The sequence below is a fragment of the Danio rerio genome, chromosome 20 (genome assembly GCF_049306965.1).
Source record: "Danio rerio strain Tuebingen ecotype United States chromosome 20, GRCz12tu, whole genome shotgun sequence".
In the NCBI taxonomy this organism is placed as follows: Eukaryota; Metazoa; Chordata; class Actinopteri; order Cypriniformes; family Danionidae; genus Danio; species Danio rerio.
In genome coordinates, this window is record NC_133195.1 from 43,485,794 (window position 1) to 43,503,512 (window position 17,719).

Here is a 17,719-nt window from a genome sequence, read left to right on the forward strand (position 1 = left end):
AAAGGAATTTGCAGTATTACACTGGGTGAAATACAGTAAATAACTGTGTAATTTACAGAAATGTCTAACAGTGTATTTATATCCTATATATATATATATCCTTAATATTTTAATTCTTTTTCATATGTAAAGATATTTGCGTATTGCTCTACATCTTGTGTATTAAGCAGAGTGTAAGCGAGGTGCACTCTGCGCCGGACTTTAGACCGGCTTTGTTCTGGTCTAAAGAACAGACTATTACAGTTTCTCAAAATAGCAACGCACCAGCAACGTGCCAAAACACGCCTGCTTTTTAGACCAGAACGTCTATGGGCGCACATATGAGCGCAAATGCATTTGCTATTTAAACAGCCTGGCGCAAAATGTCAAAACGACTCTTTCACCAAGCTGAAACTAGCAAATAACACTTGCGTCGCGCCCTGTGCCACATTGCACGGCGTATGATAGGGCCCCTTGTGTCTATTGCCTCTTCATGTTGAATCACTGAATGCCTCCTCATTCGTAAGTTGCTCTGGACAAAAGCGTCTGCTAAAGGACTAAATGTAAATTAGATACAAATAGTTTTTTTTTTTTTTTTTTTGCAGAGAATTACTGTGAAAAGCGATTTACAAATAAAATTAAATAAAATGAAATCGAATTGAGTAATTCTGCTTGCTAACTAACAAAATGAATGTTTTTAAAATACTTACTAAATGCTTATCTAAAGGTCAGATTTGACTCAGATTTAAATAATTAAAATAGTTTAATGTATATATGCATTGAAATGTATAAAACTTTAAGAAGTATTGAGTCAAGTAATTAAATTCCTTATTAAGTATTTCAATTACTTCTCAGAACTAGTCATTCAATAAGTAATCTAAATACAGTTTTAATTATGTAATTAGTGATTAATTACCTTTTTTTTTAACCTAACTAACCCAACACTGGTCTCAAAGCACTGATGAAGCATTTTCCTACACTATTAAAAAAGGAGATTTAGATGATTGCCTCATTCTTCACCACTCTATGCATTAAACCTCACATTAACTAACTAACTTAATCAAGAGTTTTTTCTTATGTTATTCTCTGTCTCTCTCTCCTCCAGGAGAATTCCTGCCACCAAGGAAAAAAGGTTAGCGTCTTGAAGAGCGCTTGATGAGATTGCATTCATTAGGGAATACATAAACCATCAGCATAACAGATAACGGTTTGCTTGAATCTGTAATTAACGCATTTATATTACGGCTGCATTAGGAGGGCAAGCATTAGAGTATTTTATGGAGAATGGGCATTATGTTTGTCATTGATTGCGATTTTACATTTGGAGCCATTCATAATCATTTCCCTTTGTTTTCACACGCACTAATTGTGCTCCCCGTGCTAATCAAGCTGCATGTATTTGTCCATTAACATCTTCATGGAATCATCATTAAGCCGTCTCCGAATGGTAAAGCTATTGCAGAAAGCATCTAAACACCATTATCACTTTTAGCTAATGCAAATGTTTGTGAATGAAAATAGCTCTGCATATGCACGTAATAAAAGTCTGGATTTGATTATATGGGTGACGCATTTGCTGTCATTTGTTACATTAAGACTTAAGGGAGCTTTGCAAGCCTCTTGTTTTGCTTTAAAGGCGAAGTACTGTACGTAATTGCTGACACAAGGAGACCTAAGAGACCAGGAAATTAGCTGTAAGCGTTTAAGACGTATAGACATTGTCAATGGGAGAGTATGATAAACCATAATTATAGTTCTTTGAGGGTGCCATTCTGTTTTGCTTGTTTTGTTTTCTATTGAAGCAAAAAAATAATAATAATAAAAGCAGGGATGACATTTTTTGTGTATGAGTAAAACCCAGAAATAAGTTAGCATTTTAGTACTTCAACTTCCATCACGCTGAAGACAAAGTGCTTTAATGGATTTTTGAATAAATGTCAAGAAACAAGGTCTGTACTAAATAAAAACCTACAGAATTATAATTAATAGAAATCAGAACTATTAAGGCTTGTTTATCTTGTTTATCTAACTCAAACTTTTAGAAAATTCTTATTTATTAGCATTAATTTGAAAGACTAAAATAGTTGCTGCAAGCTGTGGTGACAGATGTCATAATAAACTTTGTTGGTTAGTTTTTGCACACAAATGTTTGAAACTTTTCTTGCTCAGTCACAGCCAGAAACACATGAATATGCTAAACATTCACTCTAAACTTAGCAGTCACACTATAAATACTTTTAAAGGGATTAGTTAACAAATAAGTAAACCTAATGCCTTAATTTTTAGGCAAATAAACTGTGCGCATAATAAAAAAAAAAAATACGCTGTCAACTTAACAGTTTCATGTTACAATGGGTTTACTCAAGTTTTTAAAGTCAACTTGTTACTTTTATGGCAACTGGTTTACTTACTTTTTAAAAAGTAAAATAACTAAATGCTGTTACAGTAAAGATTATTTGTATTTAATTATTTACACAGAACTGATCAAAGTTATGGCAAATATATATATATATATATATATATATATATATATATATATATATATATATATATATATATAAATATATATATATATATATATATATATATATATATATATATATATATATATATATATATATTTGCGTTGAAATGTGGATATTTAGACTAGAAACAAGAAAAAATGAGAGTAAGAAATATATATATATATATACACACACACACACACACACACACACACACACACACACACACACACACACACACACACACACACACACACACACACATATATATATATATATATATATATATATATATATATATATATATATATATATATGTATTTCTTACTCTCATTTTTTCTTGTTTCTAGTCTAAATATCCACATTTCAACGCAAAAACAAGATTATTTTACATCCCACATTGACAGATAATTTTGCTTGTTTTAAAGACAAACTCTTAATTTTGACAATATTTTGACATTTTTTACTCAATCTAAGACTTTTTAGATATTTAATCTAGAAATAAGACATGGCAAAGTAAGGAAACCAAAATTTGCATTGTGGTTATGCAATTTCAGTACCTGAATACTGTTAAGACCCCACAGAAACCCATCAAATAGTGCTTTTCAAACTATCTTGTGCAACTCGTAAAATTTATTGTAGAAAAATAAAATAATGAAATATCAGATTTTTCTAATATCGTGCAGCCCTAGATCCAGCTGTACAAAATTTGAGCACTTGGTAGAGGCTTTGGAACACAATTTATAGTCTATTCAAGACACACATTTTACTAATACGAACTACTTAATTAAAATGAGTTTAAACAACAAAATTCGTAAGTTTTTCGGTACAGCTTAAGTGTTTTATGTTCAATCCACTTAAATTTGTAAAAAGACTGTGTTAATTTAAACGATTTGTGTTGGGACAATTGTGTGTTTTTACAGTGTTGCACATTGTTTGCAGTGTTGTCTTTTATTAGTAAAGCGGATAAACCACGAGTATTATTTATATTATTTATTAAATTTGCCATCAAATGTATTTTATTAATGTCAACCCAAACCCTAAAGTGAACCGTCACAGTAATGTAAAAACAGATCTGGAACTGGAGTCTTCTATTAGTAAAGCTGATTAACCACAAAAATTATTTTTATTTTTTATTAAATTTTCCATTAATTTAATTTTATCAACATCTACCCCTACCTTCACAGTAATGTAAAAACATATCTGGATCTGGAGTCTTCTCTATTAGAAAAGCTGATTAACCATGTGGATGCATGATAACAACCTTCTGAGCCTATACTAGTAGGTGCAGAAGGCCCCTACTGGCCCATATCTATCAGCTGATAACCACTGATAATACCCATTCAATCGAGTTATAACATTTGAAGCGTGTGGGTTGGAGGACAGGTTGGTTTATCAATGAGATAATCCTGAATGATTAACTTGAATCCATTATGAATCTCTTTTGAATTTACAGTTTTTTTCACCCATTATTATTTACCAAATTCTTTGTAACCATTGGCATGTCTCCTGAGCATGCAACTACACTAAAAATATGAATAATTGGATTTGCAATTTTTGTTTTAAGGTATCTGGTTGCAAACAACCTATATGGGCTGAATTTAAAAAAACAAAGTTAATAAAAAAATACATAAAATTTAATTTGTTTAAATTCAGCTCATATTAATAGTTTGCAACCTCTTACCTAATTAAGTACTGTACTAAAAAAAATTTGTAAATCCAATGATTCATTTTTTCAGTGCATCTAATAGCACTGTAAAGGCATGCTGTCACTGTAAAATACATAGTATTATTCATTATGTATGGTACGTCTAATTATATGTTATGCGCTGGCTTGTGCATGTCAAGCCAAATAATATTTGTCTGCTGTCAAATGCTGTGCGGCTGTGTGCTTGGCCCAACAACACCACACAGAGCCTTCACTGACACTTCTGACAACCTAATAATATAGTTACAGAAATATGGGCCAAGGAGATGCTAGAAGAGGAAGGGGAATACTTGGAGGACGAAGAGGAGGAGGAAGAGGAGGAGATGGATACTGATGAAGAGGAAGAAGACTATGAGGAAGAAGAGGAAGAATATGACGAGGAGCTCGAGGAGGAGGAGGAAGAGGAGGAGGAGCTTGAGGAAGAAGAGGAGGAGGAGCTTGATGAAGAAGAGGAGGAGGAGCTTGAGAAAGAAGAGGAGAAAGAGCTTGAGGAAGAAGAAGAGGATGAGGAGGATGAAGAGGAGAAAGAGGAACCTGGGGTGAAGGTGGTGGAGGAGGAGGAGGAAGATGAAGAGGAGGCAAAAGAAGAGAAGGAGAAAAAAAAGGAGGAGGAAGATGAAGAGGAAGCTGAAGCAGAAGAGGAGGAAGATGAAGAAGCAGCAACAGAAATTGCTGCTAAGGAAAAGAAGAAAGAGGAAGCTGGAGCAAAGGAGGAGGATGAAGATGAAGAAGAGGGAAAAGAAGAAAAGTCTGAGGAAAAGGAGGAAGAGGAACCTGAAGCAATGGAGGAGGATGAAGAGAAAGAGGAGGCTGAGAAAAAGGAGAAACAGGAAGCTGGAGCAGAGGAGGAAGATGAAGATGAAGAGGAGGCTAAGGAAATGGAGGGAGATGAAGCTGAAACAAGCAAAGAAGAAGCTCCTGAGGATGAAGAAGAAAAGGAGGAAGAAGAAGCTGAAACAGACAAGGAAGAAGCTCCAGAGGATGAAGAAGGAAAGGAGGAAGAGGAAGATGAAAAGGAGGAAGCTGCTTCTGCTGCACCCGAAAAGAAAGCTGCTCCGATCCCTGCAGCTCCTAAAGAAGCTGAGGAAGCTGATGAAGAGGATGATGACAAAGATGCTGAAGCTCAAGAAGAACCACCAGCTGGTAAAGTCACTCCAGCTGAAGAAGACGAAACAGAGACACCTATCGCGGTGACTCCTACTACGGACGATGACCAAAAAGATGACCAAATTGAGAAGAAAGAGGATGACGATGATGTCCAAGATGCTGCTATCGCCATTGCTCTTGGTATTGTAGCTGAGGTTGAAGAACAAGCAACTGGTGAGGAACCTATACTTATTAAAGCTGATGGTGATGCAGCAATATTAACAGCTGTAGAGGAGAGCGCTGCTAAAGCTGACGACTCACAAGATAGCTTAAGCACTGCTGGTATCGCATCCGATGATGATGATGACGATGATGATGAGATAGCTAAAGAGTTAGAAGATGAGACTGGTGTTGGCCTGAAAGATGCTGACTCTGAAAAAGATACACCAAGTAAAGGTGAGGGTGTTATTGAGGAACCTGATGATGGTGTTGCAGATAAGAAAGAGGCAAATAAAGAAAGAGAGGATCAGATAAATGCTGAGGATGAAGATGATGATGATGATGCTGATCTAGTAACAGCACCTGTAGTTAGTCCTGAAGCAGGTGGAGATGAGAAAGCTGTGGTGGCCGATGAAGATGGCTCTTCACCAGAGAAAGGTATACAATACCTGATTAGTTAATAATGGTAATTAGTCTGAATTTTTTTTTTTTTTTTTTTTTAATGTCAAGATGAATCCATGTCATGTAATACAGCATACAGTGATCTTAGTAGTGGGAATCAAGAAAAAGAGTTAAGTTCTGTAGATTTAAAGTACTCAAACTCATACCAAAACACTTGGTCAGAATGTCCTGGACTTTTTATTTCTGTGGAACTGCAGCAATTTTACTGAACCTAGATCTGGAAAGACTTGTGTAGTTGAGTAGACTCCCAAATGAATGACTCAGAGATTTTATTTAGTGTATCAAAGCATACTGTGCAACCCCTTTAAATCTGAAAGAATTACTCACAGTCAGTTTTAGTCAATAAAAGCATAATGCACTGCCAACATAGTCAAACTGGTTGGTTCTTTATAGAGAATCAAAAAGACATGCTGTACATACTTCTGAAGAAATGACTCCAAGTCTATTCTTTTTGAAACATAAGACACAACCAGACTAGTCTGATTTCCCAAAGGAATGACTCTGAGTTAATGGCCATCCACAAGTCTTTGAAAGCAATGGAGAATGTAATACTATGAAAATGAATAGACTACTCAATCAACAGTAAAAAAAAATATAATAATAATAATAATAATAAAACTATAAGCCAAGTACTCGAAATATTTGATTTATTTTTAATTACTGGTTTTATATATGTGTAACATTATAGGCCAAATATACTCATATTTCTCTGTCAAGTTACTTTTACTTAATATACTTATTTCACACAAAATATCATATTTTACTCACCCTTCACTTGTTCCAAACCTGTTCCGAGTTTGTTTCCTCTGTTCATCCCAAAAGAAGAGAGATACGTAGTTTAAATAGACCTTAAAACTGCTAACCACTGACTTCTTAAGTAGAAAAAACAAATACTACGGAAGTCAATGGTTACAGGTTTTCAGCTCTCTGTAAAATAACTACTTTTTTGTTGAACAGAAGAAAGAAACTTATGTTTTTTTAAAGGGTGTAAAAATATATTTTTAAAGAGAGATGAACTCCTAAAACCATTGTCTTAAGTATAAAAACAAACACTATGGAAGTCAACGTAACAGGTTTTTAGCTCTCTGTAAAATATCTACCTTTGTAATGAACAGAGGAAAGAAAGTTAAGGTTATTTTAAAGAGATATTAAAAAGATATTTTAAAAAGAGATGAAAACCTGTAACCATTTACTTCTTAAGTAAGAAAAACAAATACTATAAAAGTCAATGGTTACAGGATTTCAGCTCTCTTTAAAATATCTACTTTTGTGCTTAACAAAAGAAAACAAACCATAAAGCTTTAAAACCACTTATGGAGTACAATTTCATTTTGGGGAGAATGTTCCCTTTAAAGTAACATCTCACTTTTTAAAAAATATGCTCATTTTACAATTCTAGAGTTAAACAGCTGCAATGATATCATGACACACATGACAGTAGTCACCAGCTACTGTAGGTAACTAGGTAAAGGCAATATCATTAACCCAGAATAGAAATCTCAACCATACACAACATATAAACTAAGTATATGATGTATTTAGAGAAGAGTCTAAACTTTTTTTTTTTTTTTAAGTACAATGCTATTGGTCTAATCCGATTCAATGATCTATGCTAAGCTAAGCTAAAAGTGCTCAGGGAATCGGTTGAATGAATTCAAAAATGGCAAAACTCAACTGTTTAACTACTTATGTTACAAATATATATTTTAGAATAGTGTAGTGTTCCTTTAAGAGCAATATTGTGTATACTTAAGATACACATTTCAGACAGCTACACAAAAAGTAGACTGACTTATTTTTAAAAGTATACGAATAAAACACTTGAATAAACTTTTCTTTAGTAAAGGTAATGCAATATGATTTCTTTCTAATTCTCATATTTAATTGCTGTCATTTATCTTGGAAATATTTATAAAATCTTTTTATACTCCATATATGTCTTTTTTCTTGTTTCTTTTAACTAACAGTAATCATTTAGACTTATGGTCACACAAACACAGATTAACATACATATCCGAATGCGCTGGCAGGAAAGGAGCACATTTGAGTTAGTGATTGAAGTCTAATTCATGCTGGGTGGATCAAAGCACAGCAGCTGGTGCATTGCTGCTCAGCTGCCAGTGAAACGGTTCGAATCCATGAGAGACTGCTTTCATGTTAGCTGTCACAGGGCGCACGTCTCTAAAGGGGTCATTCAAGGGCATCAAAGTTCTGGCCGATCAATGAAAACATGAAAACACAGATTAAGCCAAATGAAGAGAGCAAATCTAGGGAATATAGTCAAGAATTAGCTGGTGAAGAGGCGACACAGGGGCTCAGTGGTTAGCACTGTCAACCCACAGCAAGAAGGTCGCTGGTTCGAGTCTCTGCTGGGTCAGTTGGCATTTCTGTGTGGAGTTCGAGACATGCGATATGAGTGAATTGAATAAACTAAATTGGCCGAAGTGTATGTGTGTGAATGAGAGTGTATGGGTGTTTCCAAGTTGGGTTGCAGCTGGAAGGGCATTCGCTGTGTAAAACATATGCTGAATAAGTAAGCAGTTCATTCCGCTGTGGCGACCGCTGATGAATAAAGAGACTAAGCCAAAGGAGAATGAATGAATGACTTAGCTGGAGACTGTAATGTATGCTGCGGATAACATATGCTAATAACAAAGAGCAGCTTGAGTTTACCTTTCTAACTTAATTTAGCTTATTTGTCGATTCACTCAGCACAAAACTAAACCACCTGTTTCTGCTCCTAACCCGCCGCTGATGCTGCTATAATAAATTCTGAAGGATCGTCCCAGTACAAATGAAAAAATGATTTTGCATGCTAATTAAATCTGATTATAGCTCTATGTCAGACACTAATGCAATCTACCAATTGACAGAGGAAAAAGTTGAGCTCCTGCAAAAACTGCTTCTCAAAGTGATAGAATAATAGGTTAAATAAATTGTTGACCATTACGGCATTGTGTGTGTAACTCATCTATGTGATACAACAGCTCCTGAAGCCAAAGACACTGATGAAGTGGACACAGAAGAAACGGCTGAAGGTATCGTCTATTTTTAAAATGTTCAGTGTGAAAATCACTGTCATCCTACACTGAAAAAATGATTCATTGGATTTGCTATTTTTTTAAGGGATGGTCCACTTAGCTCATGTGTAATGTAATGTAGATGTGTGAACATAAACAACATCTCTGAATGTAACATGCTCAAAGTTCAATGCAAAGGGAGACAAAGCCTACAGCGAACAAAGTTTCGGGACTACAAAAAAATACATACAGCTTAATGAAGTCATAAACCCTTCAGGCTATTCACATTTACCATGCGCTTCGAAGGGCGTGGCCATAAGCACTGTAATGTAGCAGAGAAAGCAAAAATGCCGTCCAAACACAGCTATTTCCACAGAGCTTGCACTGTTTCTGTATTTGGGTTTTTAAAGGACACAACACAAAAAAAGAAGTGCTTACAACTTAATTGTAATTATGTTCCAGAGAATTATAAAAAAAGACATAGCTAGCATTTGACAAAGGAGAGCGTCCAGAATCTCTATCAGTTTAGTGCTGGATTTGGCTAAAAACTCCATTATAGCATAATACCATAATAGCAGAAGCTGATATTTGATAATACGATACTTGAAAAAATAAAATTTTTTCTACAAATGAAGCATGAGCACACATTGCTTTGCACCCTATAAACACAGCCAAGTCTTAAAAATTCACTCTTGGTCACCCTTTTAAGGTAACTGGTTACAAACAAATATGAGCTGACGTTATACAAACAAATTAAGTTGAGCATTACTAAATTTAATTAGTTTAAATTCATCCCATATAAATAGTTTGCAATCCCTTACCTTAAAAAATTGTAAATCCAATAAATCTTCTTTTCAGCATTCTAGAAAATGCAGAAAGAAGAAAAAAATATATATTTTTAATAACTGAATTTTAATGGTTACCGAAGATGAAAAATCACAAAGACTTCTCTGTTCGGCGAAACTTTTAAATATGTGTTCTTTTCTTTCAAAGACATAAAAACCCTGAAAGAGGAGGAGAAAGATGAAAAGGAAGAAAGTGCAGAGCGAGAGGAAATTGCAGAAAAAGCAGCAGAACCAGAACTGGTCGCTAAGGGTAAGAGACATGGAAACAGCATGATAAAACGGACCAAAATTAAAATAAGAAAATAGTTTTATCACTAATGAGGTGTATGGTTATTGATGGTGGATGAGAGGTGTTGTAGAGCATGTAGAATTGTGGGGATGGTGGATGAGGGGGGAAGAGTCTATGAATGAGTGTGTGGTTGAGAATATGAGGGCTGAACAGAGCCTTAGGCCTCAAACTTTGATCTCCAAAGACTTCCTTATGGCTCATTTTTCCATCTACTTCACAATATTATAGGATGCTGCTGCTGCTGCTATGTGTCTAGTGCTTGATGTTCTGCTCTGGTCTCTGCTGTAAAAAGACAAAAGACAAAAAAGAAAGGTGTGCTAAAACTTTGAAATCAATAGACTGAAGAGTTTTCACCTGTTTTGTTAAAGTGATCATGTATTTAAAAGTATGTTTGTATTTTTTTTTATTAAATACATTTTAATATACACTCACCGGCCACTTTATAAGGTACAACTGCTTGTTAACGCAAATTTCTAATGAGCCAATCACATGGCAGCAACTTGATGCATTTAAGCATGTAGACATGGTCAATACGATCTGCTGCAGTTCAAAGTGAGCATCAGAATGGGGAAGAAAGGTGATGTAAGTGACTTTGAATGTAGCATGGCTGTTGGTGCCAGACGGGCTGGTCTGAGTATTTCACAAACTGCTGATCTACTGAGATTTTCACGCACAATCATCTCTAGCCTTTACAGAGAATAGTCAGAAAAAGAGAAATATCCAGTAAGCGGCAGTTCTGTGGACAGTCTGAATCATCTCAGACTGGTTTCTTGAACATGATAATGATCGCTGTATTTAAATGGCCTCCACAGTCACCAGAAGTCAACCCAATAGAGCACCTTTGGCATATGGTGGCACGTGAGATTCGCATCATGGATGAGCAGTCGACAAATCTGCAGCAACAGCGTGATTCTATCCAACCCAGTACTAGTAAGGTGTACCTAATAAAGTGGACGGTGAGTGCATTTAAAAACCCATTCAGAATTAAAGTTAATTTATTTTAATAAACTTTTTATTTAATACAGTATACAGGCCTAGAGAGCACAAATGACCTGAAATACTTTTTAACTAAATTCCCCATACATTAAAATACAAAATACATAATTATTTATTAGTTTTCATTTATTCAAAATTATTATTTTAATAGCCTATTATAGGTTATAGATTGTTTACTATGAAAGCATTGAAAAAATAAAATGGGGGAGGGGAAAAAAGAGAGATACCAGTATCAGCCTCTATAAATGTACAGTATCTCGCTGAACACTCCGAAAATAATAAATAATGCACAGAAAGCAGAAAAAGGTGTAACCTCTGCAATGTAATAATGAACATTAAATAAAAGCACAAGAATCTCTGTAATAAGATTTCCTCCAGTGAGATGTATCCCCTCCCTTTCCAATTATTCCTGCTATTTGATTTATTGATATGGTGTTGAACTAGAATTTTTTCTGAATTCCTCCTGAGGGCAAAAGATCCTGCTGGGTATCAGATTAAAATCTGGAGAGGAGATTGGGGATAAAGCGATGTGTGTATTGCGAGATGGAAACCTAATCCTGTGCAGAGACAGTGTATGACACAGCAGTATCACAGCAGACTCAGAGCTGAGATGAGTTCAGAGAAAGGCTGCTTCTTCAGTCTGGGAAGAGAAGAATGAGGTGTACATAACAGTAAAATATGGCCAGACTGAGGCTTACATGGTGACACAGCACTAGATGTACACAGAAAGTTTCAAATGCATTCGGTGAAGGAGAAAAGGTCAAAAAGTATGCTCAACCAACCTGTATCAACATCAAGATAGTTTACATGCATTGTAGGGATACAAATCCAGTGTTAGTTTGTAATGGAAGCATTCAGATTAATAAAACGTGTCGTATATTATAATACTTTGTGTTGTCATTTTGGTGGTCAAAAGGACATCAATGTGTGGAGGTCAAATGGATGTCAAGATTCTGATGTAAAATCGATTAGCATTGATAAGCATGTTCTACACTAGTGTTTCTCAAACATGTTACTAAAGGACTACCAGTTCTGCATATTTTCCATGTCTCCTTAACCAAATACAACTGATTCAGATCATAAGCTCATTAGCAGAGACTGAAAACCTGTAATGGTGTGACAAGAGAGATATCCACACATACAGTGTTGGTGGTTTTCCAGGAATGTGGTTGAGAAACACTGTTCTACAAAGCCTAGCAAACACAAACTGCATTTAAAACAACATAAAAATACACAATAAAAATGTTAAGCGATTTGATATCAAAACAACATCAAATTGACATCTAAAATTGGTGTCAAAAACATATAAAAAATGTCAATTTAATGTAATTTTAACAGCAATATAGTTTACATGCATTATAGGGAAACAAAATTCAGTGTTAGTGATTGAAGTGTGCAGATTAATAAAACTTTCATATATCATAATAATTTTTGTGTCGTTATTTTGGTGGTCAAAAGGACATCAATGTGTGGATGTCATATGGACATCTATATTTTGATATAAAATTTATCATGAGGCTCTACACAGCCTAGTAGACAAAAATGGCATTTAAAACAACATAAAAATACACTATAAAAATGTCAATCAATTTGATATCAAAACAACATCAAATTGACATCTAAAATTGGTGTCAAAAACACATTAAAAATGTCAATTTGATGCAATTTTAACAACAATATAGTTTACATACATTTTAGGGAAACAAAATCCAGTTTTAGTAATTGAAGTCTGCAGATTAATAAAATGTTTCATATATTACAACACTTTTTGGGTAGTTGTTTTGGTGGTCAAAAGGACATCAATGTGTGGATGTCAAATGGACATCTATATTTTGATATAAAATTAATCAGAACAGTATGTTCTACACAACCTAACATGCAAAAACTACATTAAAAACTACACAAAACTACAAGAAATGTAAACGGATTTGTTGTCAACTACCTTGATGCCAAAATAACATCAAATTGACATCTAACATTGGTGTTAAAAAGACATAAAAATGTCAATGTTATGTAATTTTAAAATCAATATAGTACATGCATTGTAGGGAAACAAAATCCAGTGATAAGTTGTGATTAAATCTTGCAGATAAATAAAACTTTTCAAATAATACTTTGTGTTGTTGTATTGGTGATCAAAACACATCAATGTGTAGATGTCAAATGGACGTCTATATTTTGATATAAAATTGATTAGTATGTTCTATACAGCCTAGCAGGCAAAAACGAAATTTAAAACAACACAAAAGTACACAATCAAAATGTAAATGGATTTGCTGTTATCTAACTACCTTGATGTGAAAACAACATCAAATTGACATCTGACATTAGTGTGAGAAAACACACATAAAAAAATGTCAATTTGATGTCATTTTAACATTAAGCTAATTTACGTGCATTGTAAGGATACAAAATCCAGTGTTCATTTGTAATTTTGTTATTTTGTTATTTTGTAAAATTTGTTAATTAAGTTTTCAGATAATAAAACGTTTCATATATTATAATATTTTTTGAGTTGTTATTTTTGGTGGTCAAACGGATATCAATGTGTGGAGGTCAATTAGACGTCAAGATTTTGATATACAATTGATTAGCGTCGATTAGTATGTACTACACAGTCTAGCAGGCAAAAACGACATTGAAAACAAAAATAAACAACAAAATGTAAATCGATTTGTTGTCAACTGACTTCCTTAATATCAAAACAACATCTAATTCGCATCTAACATTGGCGTCAAAAAACACATCAAAAATGTCAATTTGATGTCATTTTAACATCAATATAGTTTATATGCATTGTAGGGATAAAAAACAAGTTAATTAAATATTTTTTGGGCGGCAAGGTGGCTTAGTGGTTATCACTGTCACCTTATAGCAAGAAGGTCACTGGTTCGTGCCCCGGCTGGGCCAGTTGGCATTTCTGTGTGGAGTTTGCCTGTTCTCCCCATGTTTGCGTGGGTTTCCTTCAGGTGCTCTGGTTTCCCCCACAGTCCAAAGACCTGCGCTATAGGTGAAATTAATAAGCTAAATTGGCCTTTGTGCACACACGTAGCAGATTTTTTTGTTATTCCACTAGGTTAGAGGCGGGTGCTACCATGTGTATGTTTGTTCCAGTCAGTGCAGTTGAGTAAGGGGTGTGTGACGCTGAAGATGTTTTTTTTCTTATTTACATATTTCTCTTTAGTTATTTAGAGGTGGGGGAGGGATTAGTTAGCGGGGGTTTAATTTGTTATTTTCTTTGATTTGGCACCGCTTATTCTCCTTCCCTCCATCAGGTATTTTTGTTTACTTTTTGCATTTATTGTACATATTTGTAAATATACTTTGGGTGATTTAAATATTCACTTCTTTATCTTTATTGTAATAAAGCGAACCAGTTTTTTTTTGCCACGTCGTTGTCTGTGTTGATTCATAGCAGTTAACATCTCAGAGGAATTCTTAAAATATTGGGTTGTCATAATTATGTTAAGCCCTTTTTCATCCTCTGAGCCACACGGGGCGTAACAGTGTGTACGCGGGATTGTATCGGTGTTTCCCAGTGCTGGGTTGCGGCTGGAAGGGCGATTCATTCCGCTGTGGCAACCCCTGATTAATAAAGGGACTAAGCCGAAGAAAACAGAATGAATACAACATTTCTTATATGATAATACTTTTTCTGTCATTATTTATTTATTAATTATTAATTATTTGTTAATAGCGTGAATTGCAAATTAAAACAAAATGTGACCAAAAGTTTTTTGATTTAAACATTTATACAATGATTTGACGTTAACCTTGACTAAGTTTACTTTTCTAGTTAGGTCTGTCACTTCACCTAGAGTGACTTTGCAGCAGCAGATTGATTTGTATTCAGTCTTCTGCTGTTTGTGCAATAGAACATATTAAAAATGTATGTCAAGTTTGTGGCAATTTATACGCACTGAATTTAAAATGGCTCAAGCAGATCTCAAGCTGACCACTGCTTTTATGAACCAAAGTCATTCCTTTGTGATTCTGCCTTGACTTCAGTTTAAACATAGCGTACCCTCTCCATTTGCTCACTTTGTGTTATAGTACAGCAGCTCTAATGTATGATTTGTCTTCAATGACAGAGTTATTGCTCTGCTTGCTCAAGGTGATAGAACTCCTATCAGATAGATATGTTAAAGTTAAAATGCTATAACATTAAGCAGTGCTAGCAATGTGCTAAAAATGCTAGTAACATAATAAAAATGCAAGCAATATGCTAAAAACGTTAGTATCTTGCAAGCATTTTCTTTCTTTATCCATGCTATAAATGTGCTAAAACATGGAAGCAACTATATGGTAAATATATATGCTAGCAACTTGTTACAGAAGAAAGAAAATCAGACATGTTCTTAAAAAATGATTGGCTCAGCAATTCTTAACTGTGCAACATGCGATGTTAAAACAAAGTTAACAACTATGCAACCAGTTTGCTAAAAACATGCTAACAGCTTAGCATCTGTAACTATTTTAAACTTCAACATTCTAAAACTAGAATTGTCATGTCAACATCAATGTGTGCCTCATCCAATTAGCTTTCATCTTAAAACAAAAAATATGTAGATTTTAAAAAAAGCTATAAAACATTTAGCAAGTTGCTAGAAAATCAGGAACATATTAAAACATGATAGCAGTGTGGTAAAAAGATTAGCATCTTACTGTCAAACAAGTAAATCAAGGCTAATAAATGCTAGCAACTTGTTACACATATAAAAAAAGTCAAAACTGTTTTAAAGTCCTCTGGCTAGTGGAAAATGCCAGTATATTGAAACATGCTAGCAATATGGTAAACATTATTGTTATCAAAGTTTTTTCAAACATGCTATAAATGTGCTAAACATGTAAACAACTAAATAAAAGCAAATAAATGCTAACAAATTGTTACACATAAAAAATAGTAATTAAAAAATGTGCTTAAATCAACTGGCTAGTGAAAAAATAGCCTAGGACATGCTATAGCATCATGTTAAAATGACTTTGTTTACATTTATGCTACCAATTAAAAAAAAACATGCTAACAGCTTAGCAATTCATCTTCTACATTCTAAAACAGATTTGTCAAGTCAACATCAATGTTTGCCTCATCAAATTAGCTTTCACTATGACAAAAATATGTAGATGTTAAAAAATGCTAAAATATTTAGCAATTTGTTAGCAGTGTGCTAGAAATGTCAGTACAATATTAAAACATGCTAGCAATATGGTAAACATTATTGTTATCAACATTTTTTTTAAACATGCTATAACGCCTAGGACATGTTAACTACTTGTTAATGCTTAAAATGTGCTAAAAATGCTAGCATCATGTTAAAACATAACTGTAAGTTACTTAAATATTTAAATAACCATGCTAACAATTTACTAAAACATGCTAGCAACTTAGCACTCTATGTCTCCCTCACCAAACTAGCATTTATCTTATTGCAAAAAAGGGTACAGTTCATCATGATGCTTAAATAATAATAATGGCAATATGATTTTATTGTAACATGCTATAATTGTGCTACAACATGTAAACTACCAAATTAAGGCTAAAAAATGCTAGCATCTTCTTACACATAAAACAAGTCAAACATTTTCTAAAATCAACTAACTCGTGAAAAATAGCCTTGGACACATTACTTGTTAATGCTTAAACCATGTTAAAATGCTAACATCATGGTAAAACATTAAGTTAATACCTATGCTACTTATTTGCTAAAACATACTTAAAGCATATCTGTAACTATTTCAAACTTCAACATTCTAAAACTTTTTCATGTCAACATCAATGTTTGCCTCATCAAATTAGCTTTCATCTCATAACAAAAATATCTAGATGTTAAAAAAATGCTATAAAACATTTAGAAATGGGTTAGCAGTGTATTAGAAAAGCCAGTACAATATAGAAACATGCTAGCAACATGGTAAACATTATTGTTATCAAAGTTTTTTTTTTTTTAACATGCTATAATGCTTAGGACATGTTAACCACTTGTTAATGCTTAAAACGTGCTAAAAATGCTAGTGTCAGGTTTAAAACATAACTGTAAGTTACTTAAATATTTAAATAACTATGCTAACGGTTTGCTAAAACATGCTAGCAACTTAGCAATCTATGTTTCCCTCACCAAACTAGAATTCATCTTATTGCAAAAATGTGTACAGTTCATTATGACACTTTAACTTAATAATGGCAATATGATTTGGGTGTAAAATGTATTGTTGTTTTCACCCATTCGCACATAAATATTAGGTTTATTTACAGCGTTTTTATAATCCCACCTATTTCACATTAAAAATATCACAAGGTTTTGTTTAACTGATCTTTTATTTGTATTGACAAGGTTAACTCAAATAGATTTGGCTTGTTTTGACTTTACTACTTGGTACTTTAGTTCTTTAAAATGTTGTGCTCTGCAGAAAATTACAGCAATAACATCAACCCATTCCATTTATTGCAAAGCGCAGGCCAGAAAAACACGAATCTCTGCCCTGCCTGCAGGCAAGCAGCAGATACTCTGTCATTCCTCTATCAAGAACATCATTAGATATGTTTCACACAACAAAATAAATCCCTGCTGAGAGAAAGAAGCCTGCTGGTAAGGGAGAGAGAGTGCGAAAAT

At 33.9% G+C, this 17,719-nt stretch overlaps 1 protein-coding gene and 1 long non-coding RNA gene across 28 annotated transcripts in view; both read left to right on the top strand.

Annotated features, from left to right (window-relative positions):
• The window catches only part of trdn (triadin), a 99,596-nt gene that overhangs the window by 48,110 nt on the left and 33,767 nt on the right, over nucleotides 1-17,719 (top strand). For 17 of the 27 annotated variants that reach the window (XM_073933578.1, XM_068215692.2, XM_073933573.1 and 14 more), the window contains 4 exons: nucleotides 1,085-1,111; nucleotides 4,435-5,511; nucleotides 8,946-8,996; nucleotides 9,972-10,073. In XM_073933578.1, the coding sequence (XP_073789679.1) occupies nucleotides 1,085-1,111; nucleotides 4,435-5,511; nucleotides 8,946-8,996; nucleotides 9,972-10,073 (1,257 nt within the window). Of the gene's footprint in view, nucleotides 1-1,084; nucleotides 1,112-4,434; nucleotides 5,935-8,945; nucleotides 8,997-9,971; nucleotides 10,074-17,719 lie in introns of all 27 variants that reach the window. The other 10 variants (XM_068215682.2, XM_021468666.3, XM_073933567.1 and 7 more) reach the window with 1 other exon arrangement.
• Nucleotides 11,284-16,115, top strand: LOC141379413 (uncharacterized). The gene is made up of 3 exons (XR_012396016.1): nucleotides 11,284-13,839; nucleotides 14,039-14,156; nucleotides 14,616-16,115. It is a non-coding gene; the product is annotated as an uncharacterized lncRNA (long non-coding RNA).